A 12207-nucleotide genomic window follows, 5' to 3' on the forward strand; every position below is an offset into this window, starting at 1 on the left:
GAGATCTTGGCTCAAGGGTACATTACGGTTAAACATGCTAAATTCAGTAAGAATTAATTTAATGTTTCTCCAACTTCCTACGTGATACAGCAAATCTGAAATTATCTTTGTGTTCAGCTTGAAGTTGTCTATCATAATTCCCATTTTTATTTTCAGGAAGCAAACCTTTTGGTAAAAAGTTTGTCCAGTGTAGCAATTCTTGAATGGAAGGGGTCAAGTGTATTGGGGATTGTTATGAGCAGGGACAATTATGACATTTGAGCAAATTAGGAATAAATATGGAGTTTTAAATACATTTTTTTTGCTATTGTTATGAGCCCAGAGGACTCCAAAACCCCCCTTTAATTCAAAGCACACATGTATGTAATGTGTATATGTTCAGGAAAGTTCTCTGTTTCACTGTTCAATCATTCAATTTTCATTTCTCCCAAGTTCCTCGGTATCAGGTAATTCTCATACTGTGCACAGAATTCAACATTTATAATTTCCACCAGGCTCTGGTGCTTAAACTTAAATGGTTACCGCTCAGGAAGGTTCTTGTTGATTTCAGAGAGAAATTTGTTGCTCGTTGGACACGTGCAAACTGATTTCCTCCAATCAGTCACTTCAATGTCTTGCCGAAGAAACTTGCCTCATCGTGGGTTTTCCAAATGCTAACCTTTTCTTCAAGATCACCACAGGTCTCCCTTATTTCAGAAGAAACACTCAAACCAGCCATTTCCTCTTGCAAGGACTACAAGGGTATCGAACAGGCTGAACTCAGAACTCACAACTCATCTTCAAAAATTGTGTTTTTCAACAAGCCTGCCAGCTTGACATTTTACAGCCTCAACTGCTGCTATAGAACTGACTTCTCTCTCTCTCTCTCTTCTGAAAAGAGAAATCACCTGTTTGTTTTTTCCTCTCTCTGTTTGTAAAAACCAAATGACTTCTCCCAAGGCTCCAAACCCAATTTTCAAAAGATCTTTTCTGCCTCTGCCTGGTCATTATTCCATTTGCACCTCCTTGTGAAGTTCTTTCCAAAGCAGTTCCATTGTCTCTGCAAAATCACTGGTGACACAATGTCTCACCTCAGCAAAGGTCTTGCATTTTAAATAAGATGTCTTTCTCAAAATAAAATATTCAGGAAAAAGTTGCTGAATGAAAAATGTTCAGGAAGATTGACCGTACTTAACTGAGTTTGGATTATGAACCATTGAATTGAAGTGTTAAACTTTAACATTTTCTTAAATGTTGTGTGACCTATTGATTGATGCAAGCATTTTATGTTTTCTCCCTAAATATCTGCATTTACATTTTTTTGAATGTGTTTAAATTGATGCTTAATTTGTGCAGGGAAAAGAATTAATCTGTTTTTTCATTCAGCCTGCTTGGGAAGGATACATCTCCAGCTCCTGTTATTGAGGTCAACTTGGTATCAACCTCACGGAGATTTATAGATTCCTCACAGTATAGTGGCTCGGGGAGTGTGGCTGGTGAGTACATCAGTTGCTACTGGATTTAAATTCTGAATGCATTGGAATTTTGCTCATGGGATAGTGCTTTGAAATTCACCAAATTGATTTCCATGGAGGAAAAAGCAAAGCATTTGGTTAATTAACAGGAGAAAGACGTTCTACTCACTTTACACCTAAGACTGTGTGGCTTGTTATGACAAAAACACCATCTACAAATTCGGTAACAATACCACAATAGTGGGTTGTATAAAGAAAGATGATGAGTCAGCACACAGGAGGGAGGTTGAAAACTTGGCTGAATGGTGCACCGACAACAACCTCTCACTCAATGTTCCAAAACTAAGGAGCTGATTGTTGACTTCAGGAAGGAAAAGCCAGAGGTGTACAATCCAGTGACCATTAGGGGATCAGAGGTGGAGAGGGTGGGCAAATTTATGTTTTGGAAGTCTCTATCGCGGAGAATCCTTCCTGGACACAACACACTAATGGAATTGTGAAGAAAGCACATCAGCACCTCGACAGGTAGTCCCCAGGATGAAAATGTCTGATTTAGAAACAAGCTGTAGTTACGAACTGACAAGTCAGCCAGAAGGAGAACGATGCCTACTTCCGGTTTGAGTGGAGGTCACTTTCCATTTGCTTGTGCCCCGTTGATTGTCAGGCAACCAGTGACGCAGATCTGCTGTCAGGTTACATCTCACACAGCCTGGACAAAGCAGTGACCAGGCGAGGGGACGAGCGGTCCAACAGAAGGGAGGGAGGAGAAGAAGAAGCAAGCGTACGCCATCACGATGCCTCCAGTACTCTCACGGCTTAATATGGAGCCACCCCTCGGCCCTGCAAAATGGCAGCCTGGCCTTAAAGTGCGATTGCACCACAGGGGAGGGAGGGGGGAGTGAAGCAGACGGCACCGATTGGAAGGAGCAAAGATGTGGTGTTCCCGTCGCCCAGCATCGCGAGAGGATAGCATACCGCATATATCAAGCTCAGGAACTGTACTGTAGCCATCTCTCAATGATCTTCTCTGTTGGATTCACCAAATGTTAATTCATGTATCAGTTGATTAAAGCTACCCAAACTATAGTTCAAATTTAAGTTGCAATGAAAAAAACTGTACAAAATAACAGTGAGAGTAAATATATGGGAAGGTACCAAATAAATTCAGAAATCAAGGTGTTAAATAGATTAAAACTGCTCACAATTACTTGAGATAAGAGATCCTTCAGTTTTCTATTATTTTGTATAATCTGTCTTAGCTTGGACAGCATTGACATATCTTTAAGTTAATAACCTTAGAGGTGATTTATATCTATTGATTAAATGTCAGGGCTTGGGCAGGCTTGGCCCATATTGTGATGGTCGGTCCACTGGCATGTTTTTGAGTTGTATTCTTTTGTTCTGGACTGAGAAAGAAAGAAATTCTGTCTCATTCTAATATATTGCATCGCCAGTGATTTAAAGTAAATTTGTTGGCTTCACAACAATTTTATTGAAGCTGTTTCAATCCAGACATAAAATGTAGGTTTTTTCTTTTGTAGAACTATATTACCAGATTCCTCAGTATAACATTATTATAAAAAAACTAACATATTAACAATGTCACATATACAGAGCCCACTAAAATGTACAGTAAAACTCCCAGTATCCGGCACCTATGCGGATTTGTAAATGCCGGATAAGTGACTTTCCCGGTTGCTTGAAACTGCTTGTTGCGTGAATGGCAAACTCACCACTAGGGTGTGGCAATGTTAAACATCTGTATTTTTTAATCTATCTATTTTCTACAATTTGTATGCCGGTTGCTTGAATTCCAGATAATGGGGATTTTACTTCAGTTGTTATTTTATAGTATTTTAATACTTGTGAAAGACAGGAAATTGATAACAAAATGAGTCAATGATATCAAGTTGAAAACTGGCTAAAATCACTTATGAATATTGGGTAAAATGGACAAAATGTTTGTTCACATTAAGGGAATTGGTCTTGATAGCAATATTTTGTTGAGATAACAACCAGCTTTGAACTTAAGTTTTCATATATGTTGCCTTATAAGGCAAATGGGTGTATAAGATGACCACCAGAATTTCCACTTCAAATGTAGGTTTTGAGCTGTCCTCTCTGTATAAGACTGTCCCAAGACTGGCACTTACTGCCCCAGTAGTGCTTTACCAACCATCCCACCTGATCAGTGGAGTGATGCTGTTAAGCACACTACTGAGCAACAAATTCTTGGCTATTAAAATTTAGCCAATTCTTTTCAAGTAATTGCAAAATACTGGCAATTACATACATTACATGCATCAGACATTTCCAGCTGTGAACATTGAAATAATAAAGGATAAAATGCCATGCTGCAGCAGATGATGACGTTGAGTTTCTCCCTGAAGGATTGCCCTCAAATTCTGCTAAATTATATGAACACAATTTCTGGAGAGCACATATGTACAATAAACATAGACATCCAGAAGTTTACTTTTCCACAGAATCTTTTCTAGTGTGATCCATGAACTGATGAGAGCCTAAAATGTTCACAAAGTATTCTGCGAATATCTAAAAATATTGCACTTTGTTACATGGCTTTGTCTTTAATGTTACATTTTTGACTTACAATCTCTCTGACACGAAAGATTCTGTAATGATCATTTTTGATAAAAACCATTTAAAATATCAGTAAATTTTATTTTGTTAACAATTCTGATTTTTTTTTTGTCTTCAATTTAATCTAATTTATTTTCAAATCTTTCACGGTGTTGACAGATGACAAATAATATGGAAAAGAGAAAACTATGAAATTTCGGTTGTGAGATAATTTTTTTGGAGGGGAGCTGTCTGAGGTTCTGATTTCAAATTTTTTGTCAGTACCTACGTGATAGCTCTGAGATTTTTTTTCCCCCACAGGCGAGGCAGAATTACCACTTATTGGTAGTGCAAAAAAACTGTACTTAACCATCATTTTAAAGATTAACCATCATTTTACAATTGCAATGCCATTACAAAGATCCTCTTCAGCCCATCGAGTGCAAAAAAAAGTTTCTAACTCTAAAATGACGGCTATCTTCAATATTCATTTTCAACTGTAGAATCCAGTTGAAGATATTTATTATCTGGATTTTCCAGTGTTCCAAATTTACCCTGCCCCTTATCCATTAATCCCATCTTTCTTACTTGGAGGGAGTGGCAGCAAAAGCTCAGCAATGTATACAGATGATGTTGGTGCACCATCCATAAAACTCAACAAGTAAATTCCCCCCTCAGCTTTGCCATCTGCCAATGTGTTCAGGTTTTTCAATGCTTCTGTCAGATTCAAAAACAATTAAAACTAATAAAAGAAGAAACAATTAAAATTAAAATTATGAAAGGAATAGATAGACTTGACATAAACAGACTCTTTCCCCTGAGGGCAGGGGAGGTTGGAACAAGAGACCATGAGTTAAGGGTAAGGGGGCAGCACTTTAGGAGAAATATTAGAGGTGGCTTTTTCACTCAGCAAGTGGTGGCAGAATGGAATGATCTTCCAAATGAGATAGTTGCGGCAGGTTCCCTTCTGTCATTTAAGAGAAGGTTGTATGTGTACATGGGGGTGAGGGGGTTGGAGGGTTATTGGCGGAGAGCGGGAGGTTTGAGCTTGAGGAGTCATTCTAGTGAACCGGTGCGGACTCGAAAGGCCGACATGGCCTGTTCCCGCTCCGTAAATGATTATATGGTTATAAAGGGTTTTAAACTGATTCACCTTTTTAAAAAAAAAAATTATAAATTTCCCTATACATGTTTGGTGATCTATTTCAATAAATACAAGCATTAAAGCTGATCAAATAATTTAAGCAACAACTTCCCTTACTCTGACCCTTTTATCCTTGCAGCTTGACATGGGGTTGAGGATCCTAGGAAAATTAAATGTACTTAGAATATTAATTAAACTAATTAATGGGTTGGGTTTTGCCTTTTTTTTTAAAGTGAATTTCATTTCAACCTGAATGGAGTTGAAATTCATCCAAATGCTGTTTTTCACAATTTGCAGAGGAGTCCATATTGTGAACACAAACACTATGGCTGCTGCAAATTGCTAGTTCCTGTGGGCACTTTTGTGGTTGTAGGTATTACTGCTTTCATTGGATGATGGTTTGTAAGAGTATTTATGGAGAACTTCTTAATGTCTAATTGATGAGGTAATTACAAAGACGTGTAAAGATGATAATTTATGGATAGTTTTGTTGCTTTTTGAATTTCCATAAATTCTCACACCATACATCCTACTACATAATCTTCACTACATGGATCTTTCAGTGGAGTTTGAGGGCTCAGTCTCCATTAGAACTGTACTATCTATGATTTTGTGCAGAAAACTTTATTGTTGTGAAGAAATTAATAATGTTACATTGATGAAGGATTCAGGCCCAGACATTGGTTATAGATCTTTGCTTCCTATGTACGCTGCGTGACCTGCTGAGTTTCTCCAGCAATTTGTGTAGCTGAGTTGCATGCAGTTTTTCCCTGAGATATTTCTGTTTATTTTTGCAGTCAAGGAGATAAACCTACAAGACATCAAGGAGGACCCTGAGTGTGATCCAGAAGAGAACAGCATACTTTTCATGGGAATTTTGATAAAAGCTCTGGCAAAACTGAAAAAGATTCCTGAGATGGTCAAAGCAACTAAAGAGCGTTTCAATCAAGAACTGGAGCACATAGTGAAACGGTCGACAACCCAGATCGCAGACCACGCTTATCAGCGTGGTGAAATTGTGTCACAGGAGAATCAGCCCAGGTAATGGTGGTATATTTGAGGAGAGGGAAGAGAAATCAAGGTTTTCTAATTGACATTTGAAAATAGAATATCAGATTACAACAATCAATTAATCTTCAGTTACAGTGTACTTGTTAAATTTTGACTGAAAATTTCCATATTTTTAAGCTCTTTCCTCATTTATGCAGAATATTATGAAGGTGCGTATTCAGTGAACTTTTACACCGGAAGATCCATTTGAATATTACTTTTAAATAAATTTCCTGAATCAGGATCAATCACAATACTGTACTAGTGTCCACCATTTTATTTTAGACATCCAGCATGGTAACAGGCCCTTTCAGCCCACCTGTGGCGCTCAATTATGCCCAATTGATTAACAACCTCTGTTTTTAATTTGTATGTGTTTTTTTTTTAAATCTTTTTTTTAAGGTAAATGTATCCTTCATATCTATCAAAGTGAATTGCCAGGAAATGTTATCATTGAACCTCAGTGAAAAGCTGTCCTTTGTTCTTGCCTGTTTCTGGTTTTCATACCAGTTATTAGTTAACTTATTTTCTGTTGTTCCTCAACTTGCAGATTGCAGATTAACATTTTGATATCTACATTTGTGACTATTTTCCATGTTTTTTTTTTATTGCTTAAATCTGTATTAACAGAACTCATTTTAAAAGAATTGTCCTTGTTCTCATTTTCTTCTTTAAAGTCTGTGGCCTACTTAAGTGCCCTCAACCCTGAAGCCTTCATATTGGCTCTTGTACTGCATATTTTCAAGATTGGTTTCCTAAACTCCATGACCCCATACGTTATGCAAATTTAATCTTTCCTGCGAGATCAGAGATTTTAATTAAATTTATTGCATACTCCTCTGAACAAAGGATAGAAATGGACTTGCAATCCTTGTTTCAGTGATAGCAGTAAGAAAGTACATTTATTAATTCTATTTAGCCACAAATAAAATGCACCCACCAATAAAGAAGGAATTGTTGGATTGGGTATTAAAATGTCTTCTAACTCACCAATGACTGTGACTATGGTAAGGGTGCTCTTGCTCCTTTTTGTTTAAGGTTAAAGATAAATTTTAATCTTATTATATTGCTGAAGTAGATAGGCACACAGTTAAAATCATCTTGCATAATCATTCAATTAAAGCAGTGGTTCCCAACCTCCTCCTTCCAACTCACATACCACCCTAAGTACTCCCTATGCCATAGGTGCTTTGTGATGGCGTTGTTGACCAAACCATTCTTCTCCATTGATGTGAGCACCTGGGTATTCTTACCCTATGCCATTTGTATCTATGCACTCCTACTCAAAGGATTCCCTTCCAGTGCTTGAAACCTGTGGTTTCTTTTAATCATTAAACTTTGGCTTGTTCTTGTTTCTCATCCATTTGTTGCCCAACAAAAATATCATCTGTAAACACAACATTAAGTTTGATGAATTCTAACAATTCTAACAATACTTTCTTCTGTCAAAATGCATGCCTAACAAAGAGCGCTAAGATCGATACACATTTCGTCCATGTGGGCATTGGAGAAACTATCATCGGTCTCTGTCACAAACCTAGTTTCTTAGCAACTGATTCTTCTCCTTTTGATCTCTCTGGGGAAAAAAAACAAAGATTTTGAAAGCTTGATGTTGAAATTTAAACCAGAGATGAGCTTTAGACGATATTCATGCCTTCACTAATTGAAAGGATAAATAGAGACATTTTAAATGCTGAAATATTTGAATACTTTGATAATATGTATACTGGTTCTTCTTTTGCAATACCTCACATTGATTTAAGGTTATACATGAAACAGGAATGAAATTGTATTTTTCTCAATTCTGACAACTTCAGTAATTTGTATTTTTATTGTCCTCTGTGATCATCATTTTACATCTTTTCTTAATGCAGTCAGACTGTACTGAGCTTGTTCCAATGAAATGATGAAACGAGTAGCTTCACAGCATTCAGTATAATTCACTATTTTGACTTGTTTGTAACATCAAATATTTTGTTCTTGTTTGGAATCTATCTAGCTACTTTAGAGTTGAGTGTTTTCAATTGGCTCCTATCATTTTTCTTGGAAAGCTAACTTAATTGCTCCGAAAAGGTGATAAATTGAAGACTACATTGCTGTAAGGAATAGCCATTTCTGTGTAAATTGATACATTTTGTTTTCCAAGAATCAATAAGATTACAATTTGTAAAGATGTAAGTGGACAGAAACTGATTGTCTGGAGTCTTCACAAATAGTGGTAGTAAAGAGAGAATTTTTAAAAACGTTGCCTTCCAGTTGTCTGTTGAACTGAAAAATAAATGGACTTTAGAAAATGAACTGATTTTTTTTTAATATACATAGACTTAAAGGTATCCTGGCAGCCAATGAGAAGTGGGTGGGATTCAGAGGGTAAGGTTGCATCCATGGGGAAAAATGTACTGTCAGCATTGTGGATCAGGACCTTTGAAATGGGAAGGGGGAAAAGGTGTGGGGGGGAGGGTTGAAGGCTAGGGTGTGGCCAAATGTTAGGAGAGGAGGAGCAATGATCTGGTATCTTCCATGAAGCAAATGGTTCATGTAAATATTGCAACAAATTTTAAATTTAAATTTACACTTACAGGCCCTTTCAGCCCTCAAGCCTGTGCTGCCCAGTTCCACCCAATTGACCTACCGCCCCTAGTACGTTTTGAACAGTGGGAGGGAACTGGAGCCTCTGGGGAGAACCCACGCAAACGTGGAGAGAATGTACAAACTCCATACAGACAGCGTGGGATTCGAATCCCATCCCGATTGCTGGTGCTGGTAACAGTGTTGCGCTAACTGCACCGTCCAACCATGCCGCTCTAATTTTAGAATACCAGGTCCAAGCCTCCACAGCTTTAAAGGGCGTATGTCTGGACAACATGTTCATTGTTCTCCTGATAGGATAATACATGTTGATAAATTTGTAGTATTTGACCAAACAGTAATTGCACAAGTTACTGAAAATGAATTGGAACGTTTTCATTCCCAACTTTTCACCAAACAGCCTGATGAGCACCAAACAATTAAAAGATTGTTTGTACTGTGATTGAAAATTGGTGATAAGCTTGTTTTAAGCATATTTCTTGAAGGATTGGATTAACACACTTTTTGTTGTTTCAACATTGACTTGATTCTGTCTAAATTTTGCCATCAGGAAAGTTGACCTATAGCTTCAAAGTGTTGGGTGATATTTGTGGAAAATCCATTGCAGGAATTATTGCAACATTGTTAAGGAGTCCAACCACTTAAGTAAAGGTATCCATTAACACAGATGAGCATAAGCCCCAAAGTACTGTAAGTTCAACAAAGACAAATGGTCTTCAATATTTGTAATAGCAACAATTTTGGGTTTAAAGTAGACGCTGATGATGATGTCTTTGGTCTTCACGATGCCCAGTTGTAGAAAATGTATACTGATACAGTGCTATATATCAGATGACCAGTTTTATATTTTCAACAAGAATCGAAACAATCCTGTTTAACTTTTTAAGCAGCTGATTTGTATTTGAATTTTTTAACAGGTTATTGTTAGAGCTTCTGGAGTTATTATTCGAAAAATTCTATGCAGTAGCTGCTGCTCATAAAATTGTTCTCAGCTATCTTCACCAAATGGTTATGTCGCCTTCTGGTTTGAATGTGAGTGAAATCAAACTGTACGACATGGCAGAAGTGTGGGCAAGGATCCAGAATGTGCTTCAGGTAAGCCGAGGCAAATCGCTTAGTTAACCTCATGTGGCTGTGTAGTCCTATATTTTCACATGCAGTTATTTTCCCACTTGTTTACCTTTTGGAGATAGAAGGCTTACTGAATTGATGCCAGGTTTGGGTTATGTTATTTGGAATATTGGATTAGAACCCAACAGGTTAACCTAAATTACTTGTGAAAATTGCACATTCTGTTCATTCACATGTTTGGGCAGGGGAGAGAATCAACAGTTTTATTTTATTCCTTTCTCCTCTCTTTTCCCAAACTTGCAAAGAACGATTAAACAGATTTGTCCAGTTTTAATTGTGGGCCAGTGTGTCGGAGGTGTTCATGCATCTTTGGTGTGCTCTCTACTCTTTGCCATTTGTGGACAATTATTTTATTCCTTGTTGCGTAAGCCATGAACTCCTTTATGATATTTTAAATCATCTTGTATTTTGGACAGACTTAACAGACATCTAGTACAAGGGCTATTGACGAACTGTAAATCCTTGTAATGTTGTAAAGAAAACAATGGGGCATTTTGGAAATTGGAAGCAAAGGAACCTTGGTGTTCTCGTTCTCTTTCAGCTTAGAATTGTTAATTCTATCATGCCAGATCACATCCATTTCTTCAGTTTGTACAATGCTGATTGTCAGGATCATTTTGAAGAGGTGGCTATCAAAGCTATTCCATTTGAATAATAAGACAATAATCTTTGAGTTACATTTCTATCATTAAAGATTGCCAATTGAGTCTTACATGAGCGGCAAAAATATACTAGGCTATTCAGCCCATACTGAATCGTGATGAGGAGGGACATTTTACAGCATTGAAAGAAAGTCTCGATTTAATTTTAAAGATCTTGTAAACCATCTGTTACAGAAATATATATGCAAAATTAAATATTCCACATAAGTTGACATTGTGTGGTGAACGATCAGATTGAATGTTTGGCATTTGTTGGAAAGTCACTTTTCCTTTGAATATAAGGGAAATGATTTCTAATCATCTGATATCATTGAAGTACAAAGAGTTTGCTTCTTGAACAATTTTGGGTGTATTTTATGGATTTTTGGGCTGCTGATCATGAAAATCACCTTAAAATTTTCTTATCACGTACTGTTTTAAAAAATATAACCTATTTTTGTGATTTCCGGTCATACTTTAAGTCTACTTCCTCAACAAAAATGACGTGCAACATGTCGTTGAGAATCCATTTTCTGCATTCGCACTTGGACGTCTTTCCTGCTGATCTTGGTGCGGTCTGTGACAAACATGAAAGGATTTCACTAGGACAGTGTGACCATGAAAAAGCAGTATCAGGGCAACTGGAATCCATCAATGCTGGCCGACTATTGTTGGACACTGACATGAGAGGCATCAGATGCTGAGTACAAACGAAAATCAGCAGCAAAACCTGTTTAGGTCAGTTGATTTAACGCAATGTGTCGGCGTCGTCATGCAATTAAACAGGATAAATTCAATAAAAGTTAATTTAATGTTTCTTCAACTTCCTATGTAATACAGCAGATCTGAAATTACCTTTGTGTTAAGCTTGAAGTTGCCTATCATAATCACCAATTTTTTTTTCAGGAAGCAAACCTTTCGCAAAATTTTGCTGTCCAGGATATTTGTTGAATGACATAGATCCATTGGTAGCATGAAAGCCCCTGAATGTATTCCAATGCACTGCAAATTGAGAAAGGTTCCTTTGGAATTTCCCTCTCCTGTTTGAAAGGTACAGAGAATGGAGCTGTCGAACACTTTTTGTTCAGGAGTGTGGCTTGTGAAAATTTCTTCATTTTACATCAGAACTGTGAGACAAACATTTCCAAGATCTCTGTATGTCAGATTCCAGTAATAAACTGTAAAAATGCTTTTGTGGGTGGATCAACATTTGATCTTCTCTGGATACATTTCCTCCTTCTCAGTGCAAAATAAATGACTTCTCTCAACAAACTCCATTTTCCTGAAAATAAATTGTAGGTAAGTATCAAGCAGTGTTTGTGGAGTATGCCCCGGATGAGTCCTCATACCTCTGTGCTGCATTCATGGAACTCTGGCAACTAGTTGGTTATGATTTAAGTTACAAATTGTAACTCAGTTGATTGGTAAGTAGGAATCAGTGTAAACAATTGCAGGTACAACATATTTTATGAATAATTTCTCATTCTAGTCTCACTTTTTCAGAGCAGACATTCTCCATATAAATTTATCTTGCAGCTTTCTTTGATTAAATATTGAGTACTTCTCCTTGCGTGTGGATGGAACAAAAAGATAAGATAACTCATCTGTTTATCCTGCT

General features: G+C 37.2%; 1 protein-coding gene across 6 annotated transcripts in view; it reads left to right on the forward strand.

Moving 5' to 3' along the window:
* exoc4 (exocyst complex component 4) overlaps positions 1 to 12207 on the forward strand; it is a 325936-nt gene that overhangs the window by 19223 nt on the left and 294506 nt on the right. For all 6 annotated transcript variants that reach the window (XM_069907799.1, XM_069907801.1, XM_069907802.1 and 3 more), the window contains exons 4-6: positions 1366 to 1475; positions 5976 to 6219; positions 9735 to 9912. In XM_069907799.1, coding sequence (XP_069763900.1) covers positions 1366 to 1475; positions 5976 to 6219; positions 9735 to 9912 — 532 coding nt within the window. The remainder of the gene's footprint in view (positions 1 to 1365; positions 1476 to 5975; positions 6220 to 9734; positions 9913 to 12207) is intronic.

Source organism: Narcine bancroftii, chromosome 13, assembly GCF_036971445.1.
Source record: "Narcine bancroftii isolate sNarBan1 chromosome 13, sNarBan1.hap1, whole genome shotgun sequence".
Lineage (NCBI taxonomy): Eukaryota > Metazoa > Chordata > Chondrichthyes > Torpediniformes > Narcinidae > Narcine > Narcine bancroftii.